At 47.3% G+C, this 25744-nt stretch overlaps 1 protein-coding gene and 1 non-coding gene across 3 annotated transcripts in view; one reads left to right on the forward strand and one right to left on the reverse strand.

Moving 5' to 3' along the window:
- Positions 1-25744, forward strand: part of C5AR1 (complement C5a receptor 1) — a 35480-nt gene that overhangs the window by 2917 nt on the left and 6819 nt on the right. For both annotated transcript variants that reach the window (XM_039881685.1, XM_039881684.1), the window contains exons 2-5: positions 5304-5435; positions 7706-7872; positions 21805-21865; positions 22274-22437. In XM_039881685.1, the coding sequence (XP_039737619.1) occupies positions 5393-5435; positions 7706-7872; positions 21805-21865; positions 22274-22437 (435 nt within the window). In that variant the 5' untranslated portion in view covers positions 5304-5392. The remainder of the gene's footprint in view (positions 1-5303; positions 5436-7705; positions 7873-21804; positions 21866-22273; positions 22438-25744) is intronic.
- Positions 3562-3680, reverse strand: LOC120617915 (5S ribosomal RNA). The gene has a single exon (XR_005657079.1). It is a non-coding gene; the product is annotated as a 5S ribosomal RNA (ribosomal RNA).

Raw genomic sequence — 25744 nt, forward strand, 5'->3', positions numbered from 1 at the left:
TTTCCCCCTCCAGCACCACTTCCCAGAGGGTGTCTCCAGATTGAAGGGGAACCCAGGAAGCGAGCACCCCTTTACAGCTAGTGCAGGTGGTGTTTGGGGCACTGACTTTGGGGCCAAGGCACCCACATTGAAATCCCAGCTCTTCCTCTCACTGGCTGTATGACTTTGGGCAGGTTATTCAACCCCTTTGCTCTTGTGAAGTGAAGATGATCATAGTATTTATCTCATGGGGTTTCTTCGAGGGTTAAACAAGCTAGTGATCTAAAGCTCTTAGAACAGCATCGCATATTCCTTCTGTCCACCCACCTTTGTCCCTCGGGGCTTTAAAAGCCACAACTTGGATGCCAAGGGCTATCAAGTCAGCCCAGAGCACTGGATGTGCACAAATGGCGAGTTCGAGGGAAGGACTCCATCTCTGTCCCCATTGCCTGCCCCCCCCTTTTCTGTTTTTCCAGCTTGCTTCTCCCAGTTCTGGGAGAAGAAAAAACATGTTTCTTTTCTTGTCTCAGCGTCTCCCTCTCCACCTTTCTCTCTCCCCTTTTTCTCTTCTGTCTGTGTCTGTCTGTCCCTCAGTCTTTGTGTCTCTGTGTCTCTTCCTCTGTCCCTTACTCCGACAGGCTCTCTCATCTCTGTTGCTTTCCGCCCCAGCTCTGCCGCCCCTTTTCCTGCCCCCCCACCTGTCCCATTTCTCACCTGGTTCAGCCTCTCGTATCTCCTCCCTTTTTTTCTTTTTTTCCTCTTCCTTTCTCTCTCCCTGTTTCTCGGCTTCTCTTTCGGTCACTATCCCTTAATCTTTCCTTTAACAAATACTTGTTGAGCATTTACTATGTGCCAGGCCTTATTTTCAGCACGGGGGATGCAGCAGTGAACAAAACAGGCAAAAATTCCTGCTCTCAATGGAGCGGACATGTCAGTGGGGAGATAGACAAGAAATAGGATGAATAACTTAAATATATGTTCGGTCGGGTAGGAATAAGCTCAGACGAGCGACGTAATCGGGGTAAAGGCAGAATGATGGAGCTGCTGGCTGCTGGGTAGAAGCCTGGGAGAAGGGAGATCGGGGTGTGCACGGCTCCGGGGGAAGAGCGCCCTAGAAAGTGCGAACAGCAAGTGCAAAGGCCCCGAGGCCGGAGGTGCTCGGCTTGTTTGAAGAACAGCAAAGTGGCCAGCGAGGCTGGAGCTGAGCGGGTGAGGGGAACAGCGGGAGGAGGGGTGGCGGGGGAGAACGGGGAGACCGCAGAGCCTAACGGGCCACGGCGAGAGCCTGGGCTTCTACTCTGAGTGAGGGTGAGCCGTGGGAGACTTCCGAGCTGGGGACGAACGGATGTGAGCCAACTTAGGTAGTGAGCGGCCCTCTGAACGCCCCGTGGGGAATGGATTGTTGGGGGCGATGGTGGAAGCTGGGAGCCCCGTGAAATCTGTGAAAGGTTAGAAGCGAGGAGGGGCTGTGTGAGAGGAGCCCCAGGCTGTGATAGAGTTCTGGGGAAGTCTGGGTGTGTGTCCACGGGTTGGGGGTCCTTGAGCAAACGGGTCCGGTGGTCATGAGCTGGCACTACTGCCCACCGAGTTCTGTCACTGGTAGTGCAGGAAGGAGGCAGCAGGATCTCTTAAAAGGTGACCTGAGCAGCGCCCTCCCGTGGTCACCACAGGGACCTAAACTGTTTCTCGTTCTTTCTGTGCACGGGGCCAGCCTCATCCCCCAAGCGACTCCGCCGGGGGCCCGCAGATCCAAGCACCTGTGAACTCATTCCCATATCTCGGATATAAGGCAGCTTGGCCCCTACTGGTGAGCCAAGGGGCTTTCCTTCAATCTGATTGGATCAACCCGGGTCACATGACAACTATGGACCACTTCTCCCTCCTCTCCGCATCCCGCCAGGGGGATGTGAGATGCCGTTTGCTTAAGGCTTGGGCTCCTGAACCACTCATTGGAAAGTGAAGATGGGATTTCTCTGAAGATTTAGACCAATCGGTCCAAAGCCTGTAGATATCCCAACTCCGCAGCCGAATTGCAAGGGCTGGGACTGCCAGGAGGGGTCGCTGAAGCGTCGCCGTCCTCCTGGGTCCTGGGTCCTCGGTCCTCGGTCCTCTCCCACGCCCATCCGTGGAAACGGAGCGTTTACTAATCAGAGCAGGAATATATGTAGATGCACGGGCGAGGGGCCTGCTGGTACAAACCCGCTTCCTTTATCTGTAACTAAATATCTCCCAAACCTCTAACAACCAAAAAATATTTCTTTGGGGGATAATTTTTGCCCAATCTCACATGGTGGCAAATCAACTAATATGAGTTATGTACACTTCTTTATTGAGTTATGTACACTTCTTTATTTATCTTTTCTTGGTGTGAATTTTCACACGTTTTGCTGCGAATACATTAACATGTCTGCTGGGGAGGGGGCTGCTTCAGCCCCTGGGAGTGTCACATGATGGATGTTACGTCATATATGGCATCCGCTCAGAATTACCTTTCTAAAATTGGAACAATTCTGAGTTCTGAAACGCCATCTGTCTCCAAGGACTTCAGCTAAGGGATTGTGGATCTCTGATTGGGCATGCTGCCAAACCTACATTCATCTTAATTATTTGCTCAACATTTATTTAATGGCTTTGGGAAGAAACCCATTTTCCATTACAACTTTTTAAAAATAGAAAATGACTTTCACTTACTAAGTCCTCTTTGTTAATGATACACTATTTTTAATGTCCGTGTATTTGAAAGTATGTGTAATGACTGAGTGTGTATCCACGTGTGAGGTTGTGTCTCTTTGGATGTCACATTTTTGTGTGTGTGTGTGTGGGTCTGTGTGAGAGATTGCTAGTGTGTGATCATATCTATGGGTGCTTTGTGTTTGTGAGCATCTAGTTGTGTCTGTAATTGTGTGCATGTGTGAATGTGACTGTGAGCCTCTATGTGCGTGTGAATGTGTATGAAAGGAGGATCGAAAGTTAATATGCTGAAATAAAGTTCTCATTTCAGGCGACCATCTCTGCCTCTGTTTCATTGTAGAATCTCAGTGGACTCTACCATGTAAATTACTCAGCAGAGAAATTATCCGCTGTCAAGCAATACTCTGTATTTCCACTGGAGGTCGCCTGTCTACTTTGGCCAGGATAAACTTAAACTACATTTTTGCTATTGAATTTCCAGGGGTTGGTGAATCTTTGCAGACAATCACGGGGGCGAGGTGCAGCCAGCTCAGGCTCACCTCAGCTGCACCTAGAGCAGTGGTTATTGAACTTAGTGGCCTTAGGATTCTTTTATACCCTTAAGAATTATCGAGGACCCCCAAAGAGTTTTTGTGTTGGTGGGTTATATCTATCAATATTTAGGTAATGAATTAAGACTGAGACGGTAACAAAATTATTTCTTTTAAAAATAACCATAATAAATCGATTGCATTTTTGGCAATTATTTTACTGTGGTAAAATGTACATAACATAAAATTTACCATTTTAACCTTTTTTTTTTTTTTTTTTTTTTAGGCGAGGCAACCCTTGGTTGACCTCACAGATCACAAGGATCTTGTCAGCTTACAATCCCTTATTTTTTAATTTTTACGCCTACAGCACCTGGTCTTCCTAGGTGGTCTCCCATCCAAGTACTAACCAGGCCCGACCCTGCTTAGCTTCTGAGATCAGACGGGATCGGGCTCGTTCAGGGTGGCATGGCCATAGTTAGCCATTTTTAAGTGTACAGTTTGGTGGCATCAAGTAAATTCACACAGTTGTGCAACCATCACTACCGTGGGACTCCAGAACTTTTTCATTTTCCCAAACTGAAACCCTGTACCCATTAAACAACAACTCCCCATTTCCCTGCCTCCCAACCCCAGGTAACCTCTATTCTCTGTCTCTATGAATCTGCCTATTCTATTTACCTCATGCACATGGCATCACATAATGTTTGTCTTTTTGTATCTGTCTCATTTCTTTAGCATAATGTTGTCAAGGTTCATCCATGTTTCAGCATGTTGCAGATTTTCCTTCCTTTTTAAGGGTGAGTAATATTCCATTGGACACAGAGGCCGTGTTTTGTTTATCCATTCATCCATTGGTGGGCATTTAGAAATTCATTGCATTTTAACATAAATAACATTTAGAAATGCTGTATTTTCCAAAATAAAACAATTAACGAGAAAAGTTGCAGTATTTTACATTCCTGAGGATATTTAATACCTGCACAATAGTAGACAACTGGGTTCTCATAGCTCCTTCTGTATTTGGTCTGTTGCAGTATCGTAAGTCATCTGGCCTCTGGAAAGATGTGAGCGAAGCCCTGCCAAGTCATAGGAAGTCCTGAGCATTGGGTTTTCCAGCCTGTTAACCCCCCAGCCACATTACCCTGAAACTCGTGAGGTTACAAAACCACCTTTAGTCTTCCAGGTCATCTGCATTTAACATCTGGTTCTGGATACAAGTCTTCACTATTTTGCCAGCACCATCTTGCTATGTGGTCCCTGTATCATAAATAAACATAATCTGGAGGTCATGCACTCACATTGCAACTATCCATTGGTGATGATCTTTGGATATGCCATGCAATGTATCAGTTAACTATCTTTGGACAACAACCAAAGCAAGCAACCAACCAAACAAAACCTGTGTATGATGTACACATACATGTGTTGATTAGCCCGGGCATTTGGGGGTTTGGCTGATGGTGCGCTGATCATGGCTGGGTGGCTCTGCTGGTCTTGCCTGGGCTCGCCCAAAAGTCCAAGGTCATCTGGGGGCTCAGTTGATTGGGGCTGGGCATGGCTGGATGGCTCATTGTTCTTGGCTGGGCTCCTTCGGTTGTTCGTGGGTGAGCTGAACTTGGCTGGCTTTGGCAGGTGCGTCCAACATCCTATGCCACGAATGTTCTTTTCATGGTGACGGCAGAGATGTGAGCCCCCTGCATAGGTACATATCAATCTCTGTGTTCTGTGTGCCATCGTCGTATTGGCCAAGCAAGTCACCTGGCCAAGTTCAGTGTAAAAAGGCAGAAGTCCACGAAGATTAGGTGGATGGAATGAATGCTTCATTCATTCATTCATTCATTCATTCAAAGAGTAATCTAATCTGCTACAGGTGGTCATGTCCCAGCCTAGGCCACCATGGGAGGGCAGTGGGAGAACCTGAATGTTGTACTCAAACCTGAGCATTTGAGAAGGGATGATATAAAGGCACTAACATTAATACTGTGCCTCAGGTTAAGTAGTCATTTGCAGAGCAATAAGTGTGTATGTTGGGGGGGCGAGTGGGTAGGAAGATGAGAACCAGGCAATTTATCTCATTTCTCTGCTCATTTTGCTTTTCAGCCCAAACCATATGGAGAGCCCACATGTAGGCACTGATTAAAAGTTTCAGCTCTGCTCCCACTTGACAGCCAGAATCAACTGCCAGCCATATGTGTGAGCCTCCTGGGACGTCCAGCTCAGTGGAGCCTTCAAGTGAGTATGGCCCCAGCCATCATCTCATGTCCACTGAATAATAGGCCCTGGGTGAGAACTGCCCAGCAGTCCATCCACAGAAACCTTGGGAAATGATATAAGAAAGTTTTAAAGCTCTTTTGTTTGAGACTTGCTATGCAGCAATATATAAATAAAACCGTGTTCCTGGAGCTATCCTCAATCCGTAGATGATGGGAGTGGGTGGACAAATGTCTCAGCTTCTCTGTCCTATGAGGAGGAGACAGTCCTGAGGCATGGTCCCTGTGGGATTTAATCCCATTTAATCAGCAGTAATTTACTCATGAGCATACCCTTTGTCAGATTTCTTGTCTTTCCCATCTCATGTTCCTCGCTTGTGATTTCTGGAATCACCTCTTAAATAAATCACCTGCACTCAAGGTCTTGTCTAAGAGTTTGTTTTTGAGGAAATTCAAGCCAAGACAGCCATGATGATGGTGATGATGGTGATGATGATGATGATGGTGATGATTATGATGGTAATGATGATGGTGATGGTGATAATGTCGATGTGATGATGGTGATGATGATGTGATGATGGTGATGGTGATGTGTTGATGATGGTGATGATGATAATGTTGATGGTGATGATGTTGATGACTATGATGGTGATGAGTGATGATGGTGATGATGATAATGATGGTGATGATGAATGATGATGATGATGGTGATGGTGATGATGGTGATGATGGTAATGATGATGAATGATGGTGATGATGATGGTGATGGTGTTGATGATGGTGATGGTGATGGATGAATGGAGGAATGATGGGGTTAGTAATGACGATAATGTTGGTGATCAAAGTGATGGTTATGGTGATGATGATGATGATGATGGTCAGGGTGATCGCCATAGACCGAATGCTTGACTAAAAGGCGAGGCCTTTGGGAGGTGCTTAGATCATGGGGCTGGAGCCCTCATGAATGGGATTGACCCCATACAGACACTCTGTACCCATTCGGCAATAACTGTCCCTTTCCTCCTGCATCCAGCTCCGGTAACGTTTAATCTACTTTCTGTCTTAGAATTTGCTTTCTCTAGTATATGTGCTGCGTAAGTGAGCGCAGAATTTGCCTATTCTAGATATTTCATGTAAGTAGAATCATATAATATTTGTCCTTTTGCGTTTGGCTCATTTCACTTAGCATAATGTCTTCAAGGTTCATCCATGTTGTAGTATGTATCAGTCCTTCATTTCTTTTTGTTTGTTTGTTTGAATAACATTCTATCATATATATAAGCCACATATTGTTTATTTATTCCTCTGCCGATGGACACTTGGGTTGTTCCCACCTTTTGGCTATTGTGAATAATGCTGCAGCGAACAGTTATATGCAAGTATCTGTTTGTGTCCCTGTTTTCAGTTCTTTTGGGTATATATTTAGGACTAGAATTGCTGGATCGGATGGTTATTTATGCTTAACTTTTTGAGGGACCGCCAAATAGTTTTCCATAGCGGCTGTACCCAATGACTTTTAAAATCGTAATTCATTACCCAGCGTTAGATCCCTTTATGCTTAAAATACCTAGAGTAGCATATTAGTCAGTATAAGCTGGGCCATGCTGCGATAACATTCCTCCCATTCTCAGTGGTGTGACACAACCAAGGTTTATTTTTTGCTTATGCACCAAGTGCATCATGGGTCAGTGGGAAGCTCTAGTCCATTGTTCACATTGTCTCTGGGACCCAGAATGATGGAGCAGCCACTGTCTAGTCACCCCAGCCAAGGGAAAATCTAACATACGGTCAAGTGTGTACTAGTTCTTAAAATGTCCACACATTACACTGCTCAAGGCAAGTCACATGAGCCTGCCAAACTTCAAATAGGCAGGGGCGTGTAACCCTACTGTGTGCCCAGAAAGAAGGGCCAGAATGTTGAGAATATCTGTAATGACTGTCACAAATGAGTTGTTTCCTGGCTCTGAAGTTCGAGCCACTCACTCTTTGCATCTCCTGTGAAATACACCCTTTTCGACTAGAATTTGGGCCTGCTTTCTCCTTGTATTCGTATAAGAGAACAGCATCACAGTTCCCCATCAGTGTCACAAGTAAAGAAAAAGTGGCCACAGTCCTCCCACCTATACCCTTTGCTCTGTGACTTTTAGTTCTACCTCTCAAGGGACAGAGTTGGTTCCCCCATTCCTTGAATTTGGCTGACCTTGACCAACAGAACGGGGCAGAAGTGGCCCTGTGTCGATTCTGAGCCTAGATCTCAAGAGTCCTTGTGTCTTCTCTTTGCTCCCTTGCAAGGTTCCCAGTGCCATTGGAACCTGCTGGAGGGTGAGAGACTGCACCGAGTACACCTAAGGCTGGCATCCAGCCAACTCTCAGAAACAGAGCCATTTATCCAGCCCACAGCTGACTGCGGTGCACGGAGGAGCTCACCCGAGACCCACAGAACCATCCAGCTGACCCAAGGACTTGTGATCAACAGCAAAAGGTATTGTTTTAAGCCATTACTATTTGGGGAGATTCGTTACTTAGCTGTCTTAGTCCATCTGGGCCGCTGTAACAAATGACCAGAGACTGGGCGGCTTCAACAACAGATGTTTATTTCTCATCGCTCTGGAGGCTGGCTAGGAAGTTCAAGATCAAGGGGTAGGCAGATTCCGTCTGGTGAAGGACCACTTCCCGGTTTGCAGACGGCCGTCTTCTTGCCGTGTCCTCACAAGAAGAAAGAGTGAGAGCTCTCTGGGGTCTCTTTTATAAGGGCACTAACCCCATCCATGAGGGCTCCACCCTCATGACCTAATCACCCCAGGGCCCCACCTCCTAATTCCATTACATCAAACATTAAGTTTTAACGTATGAATTTTTTGGGGAGGGGAGGGCGACGCAAACGTTCAGTATAGAACAATAGCAAGAGTCAGCCAATAGACCACATGTTGTTTCTTTTCTTAGTGTGACGGTAAAGGTCTCGAAACATTTTTACGCCTCGTCGTCGAGTCCTCTTTTCAGAACAATGTACGGAGCGGGAAACGTCTCTTGCTGGTGGTCGCCGTTTCCTGGGGAAGCCTGGGGCTCGGGACCGGGGGTGGCTGAAGAATTCACTTTCCTGCAGAGGCCAGGAGCAATGTAGGTACACGCTGCGGGAGCGCTTGGCACTGGATTTGATGGGGAACAAAGGGGGAGCGTTTCTCGGTGTCTGCTCTCTGTTCTTTGATGTCCTGAAATTCCTACTTCGCTGTGATAAAAATAACCAAAGCGTGGTTTTCGTCAAGAGTGAAGGGACGGCTGTAATTCTGGCAGCTCTCGAGTCAAATTGTCAGGCAGGGAGCACAGACGGGGACAGGAGGGAGGAACAGCAGAGAGGAGAGTGAGGTCGGGAGAGAGGTGGCATCTGAGCCAACGCCGAGCGATCGACGGGCTGTGGCCCAAACACAAGAGAGTAATGGAGGTGCAGAAGAGAGCCCGAGAGATGGCGGGACCCAGAAAGAGAGAGGAATGCAGGGACAGCAGTCCCGAGAGAGGTCGAACCCTTGGGAGGTTGAGAGAGAGGAAGACAGAAAGATGGAAAGACGGAGGAAGGGAAAGAGACAGAGATGGAGGTAGAAGGGGGAAGGGCAGGTGGGCGGTCCGGAGGGATGAGGCTGAGAGATAACGGAGTGACCTGGAAGCGTCTCGGGGGTAATCTTACAGTGAGGGACCGCAGGGTATGGAGGGCCCCCAGTAGGTGAAGGAGAGACACCGAGGCAGGGAGAGAAGCCAAATTGAGAGGCAACTGCCCTGAGAGACAGTGACCTAGTGGGTGACAGGCTGTGGTGGGGGGAGGGGAGCAGACGACACGAGAGAAGGAGGAAGGCGAGGCCGGATGATGGCGAGAGACCAAGAGAAGAGAGATGGAGGGAAGGACATGCCGAAGCCTGGGGCGACTGAAGGAGAGAGGAACTAAGAGGAGAGGGACCCAAATTCCGAGGGAAGGAAAAGAAGATGGCGCAGAGTTAGGCACCGAGAGTATCAAACTGAGAAATGGAAAAAAAATGGATCCGTGTTGTCAACTGGAGAAATGGAAAGAGGGCTGTCTAAGGAAATGAAGAAGAGGGAGAGACAGGAAGGGCGAGGCACAGCCAGACCCGTGGCTTTGGGAAATGGAGATGGAGCTAGAGATGGAGACCGAATGGACATGACGTCACCGGAAATCCACGAGGCGTAGAAACCGAGAAACAGCAAGACAGGTGTGTTGGGAGGTCCCCAAGACGACTCTCAGAAAGACTCATGCAACTCAGAAAAGCTGTTTTAATCACATTTATAGCCTCCTACAGTGGAAGGACAGAGATTATGATCGGCAAAGGGAAAAGGGGCCAAGCGTCCAGGAGAGACCAGGCACCAGCTTCCAGTTGTCTCTCCCAGTGGAGCCATGTGGACACTCATTTCTCCCAGCGACATCGTGGGACAGCACGCAAGGAATACTGCTACCCAGGCAGGCTCACCTGAGCCTTGGCATCTAGGGATTTTTTAGGGGGAGGGGAGGGGGTTAGTTATGTAGCATGGAGCCCCCAGGGACCTGTATGATGCTCTGTATGATGGAATGCAACGTAGCAGGAGAAAGGACTCGACCGCTGGTCCATGCAACGACACGGTGACCCCCCCAGAGCGTTATAATGAGCAAGAGAAGCCAGGCAAGAAAAATCTCCTCATAGTGGCTTGATGTCACGGATAAGAAATTCCGGAAAATGGAAACTATGCTGACGAAAAGCAAACCAGTGGCTTCCTGAGGATGAGGGTGGAGGGAGGGACCGATTACAAAGAAATTTCTGGGTGGCATGGAAATGCTTGCTAAGCCGACGGTGGTGAATGGTTTCGCAGATATATTTCATCCATCAATTATAACTCAGCGAAGCTGTAGAAAAACAGCACGTAGTCACTTTACGATGTACTCGCTGGGTTTTTCCAAGAGACTGACGAGGTGTCTTGCGTGGGTTTTGCGTCCCTACCTTTCCAGTCACCACAACCATCTCACAGTCATTTAAAAAGCTGGAGTGCGATATTTCTTGTTTAATTATAACATTCTGACAACCCGACGAATGCTCTTCCCTCATTTTACAGATAAGGAATGAAGTGTAGAGGAGGTGGGAAACTCGGCTAAGTTCACATACCACGGTTTCCCTAATGCAGAGACCTCTGTGAACTCTGAATTCTTTTTAGAAAATCGAGATACCGTTGACATACAACGTTATGTTAGCTTCAGATGTGCAACGTAACGATCGCATATTTGTGCGTATTGGGAAATGGTCGCACAGTAAGTCTAGTCGACATTCATCACCGTACATAGTTACAATTGTTTTCTTTTAAGGTCTTTCCTCTTAGCAACGTTCAAATATACAATATACTATTTCTAACTGTGGTCGCCACGCCGTGCTTGACATCTCCGTGAATTATTTATTTTATAACTGGAGGTTTGCACCTTTTGGCCACCTTCACGCATTTCGCCCACCTCTCCCCTCCACTTCTGGCAACCGCCGATCTGTTCTAAAGAATACGAAGCTGGTGTTTTTTTTGTTTGTTTGTTTGTTCGTTTTTTTAGATTCCACACGTAAGTGAGATCATACGGTATTCGTATTTCTCTGACTTATTCTCTTAACATAATACCCTCAAGATCTATCCAAGTTGTCTTAAATGGCAATATTTCCTTCTTTTTTATGGCTGAATAGTATTCCAGTGTGTGTGTGTGTGTGTGCGCACGCGCGCGTGCATATGTGCCACGTGTATCTTTATCATTCATCGTCGATGGACACTTAGGGTGCTTCCATATCTTGGTTACTGTAAATAATGCCACAAGGTATATGGGGGTGCATATATCTTTTTGAGTTCGTGTTTTGTTTTGTTTTGTTTTTCACATAACTACCGAGAAGTGGCATCTCTGGATCATAAGGGAGTTCTCCTTTTCATTTTTCAAGGAGCCTCCATACTGTTTCCATAGCGGCCGTATCGATTTATATATCCACCAACGGCGCACGAAGAGTTCCCTTTTCTCTACGTTCTCTCCATCGCGTGCGAGCTCATCTTTTTGATGACGGCCATCCTAACAGGTGTGAGGTGGTACCTCACTGTGGTTTTGATTTGCGTTTTTCTGATGACTGGTGATGTTAAACACCTTTTCATGTACCTATCGGCCATCTGTAAGTCTATTTTGGTAAAATGTCTGTCTATTCAGATCCTCCACTCACTTTTTAATGATCGGTTTTTTTTTTTTTTTGGCTCCAGTGTTGTATGAATGAAAACCTCCCATTCCATGGGTTGCCTTTTCATTTTGCTGATGGTTTCCTTTGGTGTGCAGTGTTATGGCGCGAACGATTCTGAGACCCACGGAGCCAATCGAGGTTAATTATGAGCCTTTATTAGCCGGCGGCGACTGACTCTCTACCACGCAGGGCTTAGAGGAGATCAGCCCCGAGCTTTCAGAGCAGGCAGCTGATAAAGCTTAAGGCCATATCCTGGTGGTCTCCTGAACAAGCCAGCAGATTACAGAAGTGGAAGTTGGCTGTTAGCATATCTTTGCCTGGAACAACACCCTTAATGAACAAGTAAATGGATTACAGAAGTAGACATTGGCCATCTTCATTTTCTATACAATATACTTCCTAAACCACACAAAAGCAAGTAGGACAAGTTCTGGTATCTAAAGATATTTCTTCCCTGTAGCTGATTTAGCTAGTTGGCTCGCTTGAAAATTTTCCACCCTTAACATGCAGGAGCTTTTTAGTTTGACTTAGTCCTACTTGTTTATTTTTGCTTTTATTCCCTTTGCTTTTGGTGTCAATTCACGCTTCTTATCGTTTTTAATTCTTTCCTCTCGCCTTCCATTGAGTGTATCGATTATTTTTCTGTACTGCTTCGAAAGTCTCTACGTAATCCCGTTAGTGATTTTCGAGGGGCCGTACTAATACTTAATTTTTTTCCCTTTCGATGTTTCAGTTATACCCAAATGTTCATCCTCCCCACAAAAGAGGCGAGAACCTAAGTGAGCATGCCTTCCCCTCCCTGCCCCCGCCCTCCGCCTACATCTTGCAACTCACATTTTCATACTTTTAGTTTTACATACGAATTGGAATAAGCATTTCTTTTTGTGGCCACTACTTTTTTTATTTTTCCCCTCGCTTTTTTTCCAACCACTTGTGGCTTCCTTCTGAATAATTAATTTCTCTTCTTGTTTGTCCTACGTTCTTTCAAAGAGTGTCTATGGGAGGTGAGTTTTCAGAGGTTTCTGATATCGCCCTCCTGTTAAATAATCTGTCATCTGGTTATTTTATTCCATATTTAGACTTGTAATCTGTTGACACATGGAGGCTGTTACCCCATTATCTCTTTGCATCTAGATTTGCTGTGGAGAAGTTGGATGGCAATCTGATCCTTATTCTTTTATAAGTAATCTCTCTCTCTTTTTTTCTTTTCTGTATGGATTTTTGTGACTTCCTTTTTTTTCATATTTTCAAATTTTGCTAATATTTATCTCATTTTGTTATTCTCCCTGGACCACCTACTGCATCTACCTTGCTCATCATGCAGTAAACATTTCAGTACTGAAATATCGTATCTTTAGTTCTTGGTTACTCTTCTTGGTTATTATTTATAATAATATGAGTTATAAAATTCTTAGTTAATATTTTCCACATAGTACTTCCCTATCTGCTTTCTCTTTTCTTCAGAGAGATTCTGTAGGCTAGGACTTTTATTTATATCATCCACATATCTTAATTTTTTTTCCTTAGAGTTTTTCTCCAGCCCTTATGGATGACTTTGGGGATCGTATTTCCAGCTCATTCATTTATTCCTTAGTTGGATCTACTCTGCCATTTCACACGCCGACCGAGTTCTTCACTTCAATAATTATATTCATATCCCTTATTTCCACTTAGGTTCTACTGCTTCGCATCCTCTTCTTGCTTTGAGTTTTCAATATCCTCCCTTATTTCTCTAAGGATATTTATTGTGCTTGTTTTACAGGCCTTATTATCTCCACTTCATTGGGTATAGCTTCCTCCCAGCCAGACTGAGACAGCCGAGCCTCCTGGGCACGCTGACAATTTTACACTTCAGGAAAGGTAACAATTCAGTGCTCCTTAAACCTCGCAGTTTCACATTATTTTTCTTGGAACGTTGACGGAGGGGTGAAGTGGAGAAACTGATGTCTATTCACCCAAAAAATATGGGCAGAATGAAAATTCCTGATTCTGGCCAGAGCAGAGACAATTTTCTGGTAAAAAACAAAAACAAAAACAAAAACAAAAACAAAACAAAACCCAAAAAATCCCAAAACACAACAACAACAAAACTGTCAAGGACCATCCGTGCGTAGTAGGTGCTGTGGGTGCTCCTCTCCCTCCTCTCCCTCACCCTGTCCCCGTCCCCGCCTCCCCAACCCTGCTCTCCTGCTTCAGGGGCTGGCTGGCACTTTCCAAGACATACGCAGCCTCCCAGCTCAGCACTCAGCTTTCTCCTCCGGGCTTTCTCTGACCTCACTCAGCTCACTTGGACTCCAGGTGTACCCCAAAGGGTGGGCAGGGGCAAGTTACTGTCCCCTGGGCAACCCACGCCCAAAGGGAGGCAGAAGCGAGGGGATCGATGCTCCAGCGCCCCCTGGCCGCAGCGAGAAGATTCTGAGGCGTATTCCCCCTGCCCAGCAGGATTGAGCCCCCCCGTCCCTCACAGCTGTTCCCCACGGACTAACACACCCTCCACTGGCTTTTCCCCTCCGACTCATTTTTTCCCTTCTTCCTTCATCTTCCCAAATTAACTACCATCACCCAAGACGTTATCTCAGAGTCTGCTTTTGGGGAAAGTCAGGCGACAAAATGTCACGCGTCTCTAGATCTCATTCTATTGTCAGTTCTCTCACGTATTTATTTATTTTTGTTTCCGCAGACTTTGTCCTCTTCTTGCGGGGCATAGGAAACAGTTTAAAATGAGAGGATTATATAAATTGCTTATTTCCAGGAAAAGATCTCGGGCTTCATTTTCAGCCGATTGCACATGTATGTACTCACGAGCAATCGTAACAGCAGAGAGAGACCCTAAAAATGGAGAAGGCTTAAAACACCCAAGCGGGGGACCACCATCCATGTGGTGAGGGCCGTACAGGAAGTTGAGACCAATTTCTCCCCGTGGTGCTCGAGGCCAGCGCTTCGTAGCCATTAAGATGCCTAGGAATCACCTGGCATCTTGTTAAAACACAGGTGATGATTCAGCAGGGTCAGGGGGGACCTGAGAGTCTCCACTTCTCACACCCCAGGAGATGCTGATGCTGGGGGTTGGGGATTGCACTTGGGATGGGGGGAGGCGAGGCCCCCAACCCAGCTAAATTTAGGGTCTTTAATATAAGAGGGTCTGCTGGTGGGAATGCAAATGGCACAGGCGCTTTGGAAAACTGTCACTGCGGTACGTTGAGTGGTGTCTCCCCCAAAGAGACATCCACCCAGGACCTGGGAAGGTGACCTCATTTAGAAAAAAAACGGTCTTTGCGGATGTAATTAAGTTAAGGACCTCGAGGTGAGGTCATCCTGAATTATCGAGGTGGGCCCTAAACCCAGGGGCAAGAGACAGGAGAGGAGACAGAGAGAGACCCAGAGGAGAAGGCCACGTGAAGACGGGAGGCAGAGACTAGAGCCACGCAGCCACGAGGCGTACCTGGGGCTTCCAGGAGCTGGAAGAGGCAAGGACAGATCCTGTCTCAGAGCCTTGGGATGGGGCATGGCCCTGCTCACGCCATGATTTCCAGCTTCCTGCCTCCGGTCCTCAGGGTGGTTTTAAGCAATCCCTCCCCTTCCCCCCCCACTTCCCCGTTTGTGGTCATTTGTTACCGTGGCTGCAGGAGGCTAATGGTCAGTTTCTTACAAACACACACTTAGCATTTCACCCGGCGATCTTACTCCCAGATGCTTTCTCTGGAAACTTAGGACCGCAGAAAACCCCGGGCCGAGAATGTTCACAGCGTGTTTTTTTTAGGAACTGCCCCAAACTGGAAACAACTCAGATGAATGTCTTTCAGCGGGCGAAGAGATGAACAGATGGTGACACATCCGGGCAGTGGGCTACTACTCAGCTGTTCAGAGGAACTCGTGACGCACACGGTGACACGCACGAAATGTAAACACATTTTGCTGAGCGAAGGAAGTCAGATCGAGAAGGCTGCGGACTGTGCGATTCCATTTCTAGGGCATTCTGGGAAAGGCAGCCCTGGCCATGGAGAAGAGATCAGTGGTTGCCAGGGGTTACGGGCGGGGGAGGGGCCGGCTGCAAAGTGGCAGCCGGAGGGAATTTTTTGGGGGTGAAGAAGCTGTTCTGGGTCTTGTTTGTGGGGATGGTGACACGACTTGAAGCTTCTTTTTTTAACTTTGTCAAGACCCATCGAACTGTAACACCACAAAGAGAGGATTTTCTTGTATGTAAGTTAGAATAAATTAGTAACAACTAATTTCTTAGTTGACATTTTAGAATCAGAGATGCTGTCTTCTTCACACACTTACATAATGAGAATTCGAAACTTGTGGAATTTTCAGAGTAATCATAATATAAGCTCCCATTCTGAATTCTGTCAGGGTTAACCCGTCTCACCTCAACCCGCTTTGGTCATGGTGAAGTTCTGGGAGTGGCACCTTGCACTTGGCCACCGCTCGGTGAGTGTTGGCTATTATCATTATTGCTGGTGGTAGTGTTTTCCCACAGCCTTTGAGAGGCTATCTGCCCGATGCGGCCTCTAGCTTTGTTCTCCAAGCCTCCCTTGGTGCTTGCTGACACCCTCTGGCTCTGAGGTTCAGCCGGTGACAGAAGCTCTGGTGAACTATACTGCTCCTGCCTGTCACCACATCCTGACTCGGAGGCTAGTGTGGCCACTGCAGAGGAGCCTCAGCATAGATGGGCATCTGGCCAGCTCTGGGTTTTTTGTGGCCGCAGGCAGGGTGGTGGCTTGTCACAGCGGCTTCTCTTTAAGATGTGCTGATGGCAGCCACCCACTCAGCCCAGTCCCTTTAGATGGAGGTCAGGCTTTGCATGGTGCTAGGGGACAGTGGATACAAAACACCACGTGTGCCATATGCCACTTGTCCTTTTCTGCTCCTTTCTATTGTGTAAATTTTAAGCCTCTCAGGTAAAATTTAAAAAAAAAACACAAAAACTTTTATTGACATGCATACAAAATACAGACAGAAAAATTCACAAATCATAAAAGTACAGCTTAACGAACTTCCAGAGCTGACCATCTCTGTGTCACCAACAACCGGATCAAGAAAAAGAATGTTTCCGGCCCCCAACCCCCACTCTGCCCCGATGCTCCAAGTTCCTACCCCTCACAAATAACCTATCCCGGGTCATAACACCCAAATCTAATTTCGTCTGCTCTTGAACTTCATATGAACAGAATTATTCGGCGAGTATGCTTTAGAGTCTGTCTGCTTTCTCTCAACAGAATGGCCTCGAGATTCAGCCATGTTTGTTGCAGGTACTAGTTTTTTTACCATCGGTTTTTCCCTTCTCCTTACTGCTACGTAGTACTCCATTACACGAATATGCCGTTTATTTACCCATTCTGCTGTTGATGGACTTGACTTTCGGTTGGTTTCCAGTTGTTGGTTATTATGAGTAAAGCTGCTGTGAACATTCTCGTATGTCCTTTTTCAAGATACATGCTTGCTTTCTGTTGGGTGAATGCTTAAGAGTGGGATCGCTGGGTCAGAAGTCAGGTGTGGATCTCATTGCTACACGTGGACGCCATCCGACGGTTTCCCTGTCGACCAAGAAAATCATTAGCTCTTTGCCGTGTGCTTATTGGCTATTTAGAGATCCTGGTTTATAAAGTGCCTGATCAGACCTGTGGCCCATTTTTTTTTTTTTCCATTGGGTTGTCTTTTTCTCATGATTCTTGAGAATTCTTTATAGAGTCTAGGTACACATTCTTTGCTAAAGATACGTAATGTATCTTCTCCCACTCTGTGGGTTGTCAGGTCTATCGGTTGTATTTTTTTTCTCTTAACGCTGACCGAAAGAATCCCATTTCAATCACTTTGAAACTGTAGATTTTTCTAACTACTGGTGAAGATGCATTTCAGCAAGATAAGAACAAAAGCTTTTCCCTCTTTCTCCACAATTGGAGGGAAGCAGACAATCATGAAAATGCCCCTGTAAATATAATTTCTAACCAAGGGATCTTACAAGACATCGAAACTGCAGATTTAGTTGTTATAGTCCTTGTAAGTAACTTTCCACTCCCGAAAAGTCTGTCATCGTGATGGGTCGTTGTGTAGTAAGAACCCGAACCTTGCTCACGGAGAGTTCTGGCCATCGTCCTCAGCCCCTGCGAGGCACCGAGCCCCCAGAGTGTCCTGTCTGATAATAGTGTTTTTGTTTGCCTGGGGGCCTTGGGCCACTCCTGGTAGTCTAATGGCTTGGCTTAGGGGAGGGCTTTGGGTCATGTGGTATCAGCCTGACCTCTGAAGGGGCTGGAGACCAAGATCAAGATGAGCCACACTGGTGACCAAGCAGGTCTATGTGACCAAGTGCCAGCGGAGACCCACCACAGCTTCCTGGGCGAGCTTCCCGGTTGACGATGCTTCACACGTTGTCACACGTTGTTTCTGAGGGAGCACTGCCCATGACCTCTCTGGGAGAGGGCACCTGGAAGCTACGGGGACAGAACCCTCCTGGATGTTTCCACGTGCATCCCTTCCTTTGGCCGATTTTTGATGTAATAAACCGACCACGAGCATAAACGGCTTTCAGAGAGTTTGGGGAGTCCTAGCAAATCATCAAACCTGAGCGTGGTCTTGGGGACCCTCAAACTTGCAGTTGCTGTCAAAATGAAGATGGCCTTGGAACCGTTCAAATTTTCAGTTGGTGTGAGAAGCGAGGGTGGGCCGTTCCTGTGTTTTACAGTTGTCTGTTTTAATATCATTATTCGAATTGACACCCCTGTTTTCTGCGAAATGTGTGAATTTTCTTTAGTAAACCAGAAGAAAGTCATTAGCACATCCTCCTTCCCTCACACATGTTCCTCTGCTAGGTTTCTTATTTAAACAATAATAAATAAGATCGTCTTATTTCAATTAAAGCTACCCTTCCTGATGCTGTTTGTGTGTGACTTTTAGTTGTCCTCTAGAGTGCATTTTCCCATTCGTTCACTGGAATAAAATTTCAACAGGACACAGGAACAGCCAGCTCAAGACTAAGTTTTCCCGCCTCCCTTGCAGCTAGGCCCACCCGGTGATTACGTCTCAGCCCATGGGCTGTGAGTGAGAAACAAATTGTGCCACTTCTGAGTCTTGCCCTTGAAAGAGTAGGCATCTTCACTCCTGACTCCTTTCCCCCTTCCCTATTGGGATATGGTGAGAGCTCCAATAGCCCCCTTGGACCCCAAAGTAGAAGCCATGAGTTGCACATGGTATGTGAGACACGATTGAACTTAAAGGTAACACTCAGAGATGGCTCTCCTTGTCAGATCCTGTGTGTGTCCTGCCATGGGGCTCCAACCACCTGGAAAGGGCACTTCTTTCTAATTCACACAAAGGCTCTGGCTGGGATAATGGTGGCTTCAGAGTGGTATCGTCCTATGAACATATAATGTGAGCCACAGATGCAATCTTCATAGGTCCTCTATGAATCTTCATAGGTCTTTTCTAGTGGCCACATTAAAAAGGTAAAAAGAAACAGGTGAAATAATAAGAGTAACATATTTAATAAAACTATCGTCATTTACTAGATTAACACCAATGATATTCATGATGTATTAACCTATTATCCTCATAGTAATGTTAATATATATTTATATTGTCACATACCATGATCTTTTCATATGTAATAATAATATAATTAATAATATATTTTGCTTAACCCAGTTCATCCCAAATATTTTAACGTATAATACAACATAAAAGTCATTGAGATCTTTTACACTTTTTTTTTTTTCCGCAGTCAGTCTTTGCAATCTGATTGTACTCATGGCCCATCTCAATCTGGACTCACCATATTTCTTTTAATTAATTGATTAATTAATGAAAAGATTTTTATTAAAATAGAGCTAACATACAGTATTAGTTTCAGGCATACACGATAGTTACTTGACATTTAGATCCCTGGGGAAGCGATCGCTAAGTCTGGCACCCACGTGGCCCCGTACAGCTATTACAACATTGTTGGCTCTGTTCCCTGCACTGTCCTTTACATCCAGGTGACTATTTCGTAACTACCAATTCAACCTTCTTAAACCCTTCACCCTTTCCGCCCGGCCCCCAACCCCTCTTTCATCTGGCAACCACTAGCTCGTTCCCTGCATCCAGGAGCCTGTTTCTGTTTTTGTTTGTTCGTTTATCTTGGGACTCGCCACGTTTCAGTTAGTAGCCACGTGCGGCTGGTGGCTGCTGTTTTGGACAGCACGAGGTCTGGGCTTTGAAGGATGACACCTTCAAAGGCTACGATTCCATTTCTAGAGAGTTATCTGCCACCACTACCGGTACAGCGGCACCAGGGTGTGTATTCGAGGGGGCTCATTGTGACAGGGACAAACATAGTGGAAACCACCTAAAATACCACGAATAGGGAAGTGATTAAATAAACAATGAACGATTGATTTATTATGCTGCTAAGATGAAATAAGGTGTTTTCAAATATTTACGAAAGCATTATTCTGAAAAAAAGAAAAAGTAGTGATAGAATGACATTATTGGGACAACTGGTGAAATTTGAATGAGGGTCACGGATTACATAATGGCGATGTGTCAATATCACATTTCCTTATTTCAAAATCGCCCTGCAGTTATGACAGAAAGCCTTGTGCTTAAGAGAGACACGCTGAAGAATTTAGGGCAAAGAAGCATGATGTTTCCACTTTACTCTCAAAAGATTTGGAGGGGGTGGGAAATGCAAATAGATATATAGATATGGATATGTAGCTATATAGATAGAGACCTCCTGTATTAGTTTTCTGGGGCTTGCTGACCCCACAGTTGTGTTAGCCAGTTCCTTAAAAGGAATCTCTCTCCCTCTCTCTATCTCCTGCTGGTTCTGTTTCACTGGAGACCCCTGACTGATACCAGTCTCACCCTAAGTACGTAGTGGGAGCATACTGAAGACACAGGGCAGATGCCACCGAGACATACTTTAGGCCTTTACTCTCTTTGTCATTTCCCTTTAAGTTTGAAATTACATCAAGAGAAAAAGTTGCAAAAAAAGTTATTCCGAGAAGGGGGTCATAACTTCATCAAAGGTCTAGGGCAGAGAAAATATTAAGAACCCACGACTTAGGGCGCTACGCAACTTTGGTTTCAAATCCTAAAATACGGAGAGATGAGGTCTGGCCTCTTGAGTTTCCCCGAAAGCAAACGCCCCCTTGAGGTCATGGTCAGTATAACAACACGGCATTCTTACCAGCGCCAAATGCCCACAAATTGACCTTGGAAACTCTTGCTGACTCTCCTCTAGAGCCCACAGAGAGGGCCTGGCCCTGCTGACCTCTTCATTTTGAACTTCAGGTCTTCAGAACTACGAGAGGATTGATTTCCATTGTTTCCATTGAGTGACGGAGACCACACTCAAGGCTTCGCTGAGTGGTGCTAAAGCTTGCTGAACATCGTGCGCCTGCGTGTCCTCGGACGCAAGTACCACGTTTTAAAAAGCCTGGGCGAATACACTCCAAACTGCTCATAGGAGCTTCAGGTTTTGTTTTGTTTCGTTTTGTTGGAAGGAGTGCATTTCTGGAGTGTTCGAATGTTCGCAGTGTGCACAGATCCGTCCTGCAATGAAAAGAAAGCTGGATCTTTGCAAATTGAACGTTGCCGTAGGAAAATAACGCTTTGTGGAGGAAAGGCGTGGGCGGCAGGTCGCAGAGTTGCAGAAGAGCATGGGAAGGATGAACCCGCAGGTGTACCCATCATCAAAATCATGTTCATTTGGATGGGCTGAAGACCGGTTCCCACCGATGTCCACATCCTGATTCTTGGGAGCTGTGGTGTGACCTCATACAGCAAAAAGGACTTGGCAGATAAGTCACGGACCTTGCAATGGGAGATGATCCTGGCTTAGCCAGGGAGGGGCCTAAATGTAATCACAAGGGTCTTCATGTGAGGGAGGCCGAGGGAGATTTGAGACACATAGCAGGTGAGGAGGCCTATGACCCTAGTAGAGGCAGAGGTGGGAGGGATGACCGCCAGCCAAGGAATACTGGCGGTCACCAGTCACTGGAGGAGACAGGGGACAGACTCTCCTCTAGAGCCCACAGAGAGGGCCTGGCCCTGCTGACCTCTTGATTTTGAACTTCAGGTCTTCAGAACTACGAGAGGATTGATTTCCATTGTTTTGAGCCACTCAGCTTGTGGCAGTTTTTTACGGCAGCAAAAGAACACTAATCTAGACTCCTTCCTCAACCCAGGCTCCAGCACGTTTCTATGAGAACCCAGGATGAGGCTGGAAAGGGTGGCTGCGGCTCAGGTCTGTGTGTGTGTGTGTGTGTGTGTGTCAACTTCAAAGCCCCAGGGAGCAAGGCTGCCGGGTCCCCGAGCGCTGGGTCACCTCCACACACCTGCTTTGCCTCTCTGAGCCTCCAAGCAGTCCGGTTGGGAGGCTGGGGGTCTCCATCCCGTGTTCCCAGGACCCCAGGGGAATTCAAGCCAATTGGACCCCTGAGCTTTGCCAGAGCTGCAGCTGCCTGGGGCTCTCGAAGGCAAGAGAGAGATGGTCTCGAATGGGGAAACCAAAGCCCACAGCGGAGCCAGGTCCAGATCGGGGTACGGGGTCCCTTTGATCCGGCTCCCTCCCTCCTTGGACCGGGAGGGAACGTCCTCCTCCTCCTCCTCCTCCTCAGTTTTCTGAGCCTTGACTCCCTTCTCTGCCCCACAGAAGTGGCCTCAGCCGGGATGCCCTGTGTGCAGACCAATGAGAACCTTGGAGGAGAAGGAGGGTCATTTCCTCTCCGCTCTCTGCACCTCCCTCGGGGCTTTAAAAACCACAGCCCTCAGGCGGGAGAGACCTTCGGTCAGCAGGGACTCCGAGACCTAAACATGGTGAGTCTGGAAGGGCCAGGGCAGGAACCCTCCACCCTCGCCCTCTCCTCTCTGGGCTCCCAGCTCTCTCCCCACCTCTCCCCTTCCCTCTCTTTCCTCCTCCCCCTTGTCCTCCATCTCCTCCCTTCCCCTCTCTCCCTCATCTCGGATTGTCCCCATCCTGGGCTGGGATGCAGCTAGGGAGTAAGTTTGGCAAGAGGTCGTTGAGGCGCCCCTGCCAAGTCCTGGGCTGGCACCCAAAAGTTCCTGAGGGCAGGAAATTCAAACGTTGGGTCAAGCAGAAGGACTTATTCCTCGGGTGGGGAAAGGCCTTCTGGGCAGCAGGGGTGGCATGAGCAAAAGCAGGGAGGCCGGGAAGAGCTGGTTTGGGAGAACAGCCAGGTTACTCACCGGCACGGTCAGGCGTTTTGAACTGGAGACCGAGGCAGCAGTGGAGATGGTCCCGGTCTTGCGGTGGTTGGTGGCAGAACCAGGCCGTCCCCTGGGCTCCGTGAGTGTCAGAGGGAGGGCGTGTCCAGGCTACGTGGGGACCTGTGGCCCCCACCCCCACCCCCACCCCCGCCCATCTGAGCGAGTCGGGGCTGAGAGTTAGCACCTGCCCACTGTGATTGGAAAGTCTCGGCTTCATCCAGTGGGGAGGGGAGCCGGGAGGATGGGTTGGCTGCCCTGGGGAGGGATCTGGTGTCGCTTTGTTGCCCTCACCCCACTCTGAGACCCGGCTTGGCTCAACAGGACTTCAGAATAAGGTTTGCCTTTACCTTGGCTTTTTTTCCTTTTTAAGAAATAGTCCCAAATACCAAAGGGTATTCAGCGAGAAGTCACTCTCCCTGCCCTCCCCAGGGTTTCAGGGCCTTGGTCACTGCCCCCCGGAGGCAACGGTGGGCACCAGTTCCTGGTGGATCCTTCCAGAAACAGCTCACAGGTACTCAAGGACGATACATAAGGAAGGAAAGAGTAACTAGTTTGATGTAGGGGTCGAAGGAAAACGAGGTTCAAATTCCACCTCTCCTTTCAGACGAGGATACTAATCCAACAGAATCCGAACCTATTTCACAGTGCGAACGACAATCAGTGCAGTAAGCGTGGCTATTAAATTAGGGTCCAGAGGTGACTGGGGAAGTGGATTCTGTGTACGTCTCTGTCTCCCGCCTCCGTCCTCAGAGCCGCCTGCGGTTCCCAAAGCTGCACCGTAAACAGCCTGGAGCCACAGCAGTGGACGCATGTGGACCTCACCTCCTGCATCTGCTCGAGGTTCCTGCCTCCTTCCCCGGCCTGTGAACCTGGCCGGCCACGCTTCCTCTGCAGGGAAGAATGCTGCTTGTGGTTTTTGCCTTTAGGAACCTGCCTTTCTTTGCTCTTTCCTGAGGCTGGTTCGAGTGGCTTCCTAAATCTGTGTTTCTGGGGCGGCCAGTCTTTTCGCTCAAATAAATGCTTTCTATTCTTTATGACAGCCCAGACCTCCTTCGGAGCGTTGATAAATGAGATAATACGTGGAAAGGGAATAAAACAGCGTGTGGCGTCCGGCTGGTACTCAGCGCAGGTGACTAGCTGTCCTTCCTCCCAGCCGTTGCGAACAGAAGCATGTTTCACACGTTATCTTGCATCTTGCTTTTTTTTGTTTGTTTGTTTGTTTCCTGTGACTGTCATATGTTAGTAACCAGCATTTATTGAGCGCCTGATGCATGCCAGGCGCTGCGCCTTGCGCTTCACGCTTACTCATTCCGTCTTAAACAACCGATCAGAAAGGTACTGTCATCTTCCCGTGTATTTCAGAGCGGCCGTTAATTTTCGATCAGCTGTATGATACGCCAGGGGCAGGTTCCACCCCCTGTCCATGGAGACTCAGGCGGTTTCTAATATTCTATCTTTAAAGTTCCATCTTCGGACTGACGTCTGGGTTCCTAGAACTGCAAATGCTAAATCCAAGGCATCAGCATTTTTTTTAAATTTTTTTTTTTTTTTAGCAGATATTGCCAAATGTACTAACTCACACTTCCCATCTACGGCACACAGAGTGTCTGTCTGTCTGTCTACGCCCGCGTCTGCACGGTGATAGCCAATGTTTTTTGTTTGTCTGTTTGTTCTTTGTCTCGCCAAACCGAGATGCAGTTTTTCGCATCCTCAAGCCTCTGGAGGCTTGTCTCTCGCGTGTGGTTTTTATTTTATTTTATTTTTATATTTTAGAATTTAAATGTTTTCCATCGAATTTATTATTATTATTATTATTATTGTTATTATTTATGATGACATTGGTTAAGGAAATCCAGTAAGTTTCAGCTGTATATTTTAACAGTAAGGCATATATATATTTACACTGTGGGTTCACTTCCCATAGTTAGATTTCTTTCTGGCACCACATATTTGACCCCCTTTCCTTGCTTCACTCTCTCCTCCCTACCCTCTGGTAACTACTATAGTCCATGTCCATGAATCTCTGTTTGTCCTGTTCATTTGTTGCTTTTAGGTTTATATCCCACATATAAGTGATATCATATGGTTTTCAGCTTTTTCTGTCTGGCTTATTTCACTTAGCATGATTATCTCGAGGTTCATCCATGTTGTTGCAAATGGCAGTATCTCATCTCTTCTTATGGCTCAGTAATGTTCCGTTGTCTATACGTACCACAGCTTCTTTAGCCGATCATCTATCGTAGGACACTTCGGTTGCTTCCATGTCTCGGCCACCGTGAATAACGCTGCTATGAACGTCTGTGCGCAGATATCTTTTTGGATATGGGTTTTCAAGGCTTTGGAGTAAATACCCAGTAGAGGGATTGCATGTGGTTTTTAAAATAAGAGCGTCTGTGCATCTTAACACTTAGGGGTTTCGGGTCACAGGCGTTGCGCACATGTAGGAGAATCAATGAGTCACGGTGCCGACCACCACCCTCGTATCCCGTGTCTCAGAGGACATGAGCTGCCGTGGCTCCCCGTGGTTCCGTGGCGGCCTCCTGACAGAGGTCGTGTCTCTGCAGCGCCAGGGAGGGTGGGCATCCAGGGAAGAAAGCGGACCTTGCCTCCCGTGCGCTCCTGGCTCCAACGGAAATGCGGGTCTGTCACTTCCTCTGCGATGGCGGCTGGGGTGAGGGGACACTTGGCAGGACTTTCCCCGATGATGGCACGGTGGGGAGGGACGGGGGCGGGGCCTTGCACCAGCTGCACAGCAGTCCGGCAGTCCATCAGTCCATCAGTCCGTCCACGGCCAAGTCCTGCCTCTTCTCGCTTCTGTTCCCCCAACCATCACCCTCAACCCGAGCCCCGACTTCACTGGCCTGGATCCCTGCTCCCGCCTCCTCTCCGGTCCCCC

Source organism: Pteropus medius, unplaced genomic scaffold, assembly GCF_902729225.1.
Source record: "Pteropus medius unplaced genomic scaffold, Ma_sr-lr_union100, whole genome shotgun sequence".
NCBI classification, from domain to species: domain Eukaryota; kingdom Metazoa; phylum Chordata; class Mammalia; order Chiroptera; family Pteropodidae; genus Pteropus; species Pteropus medius.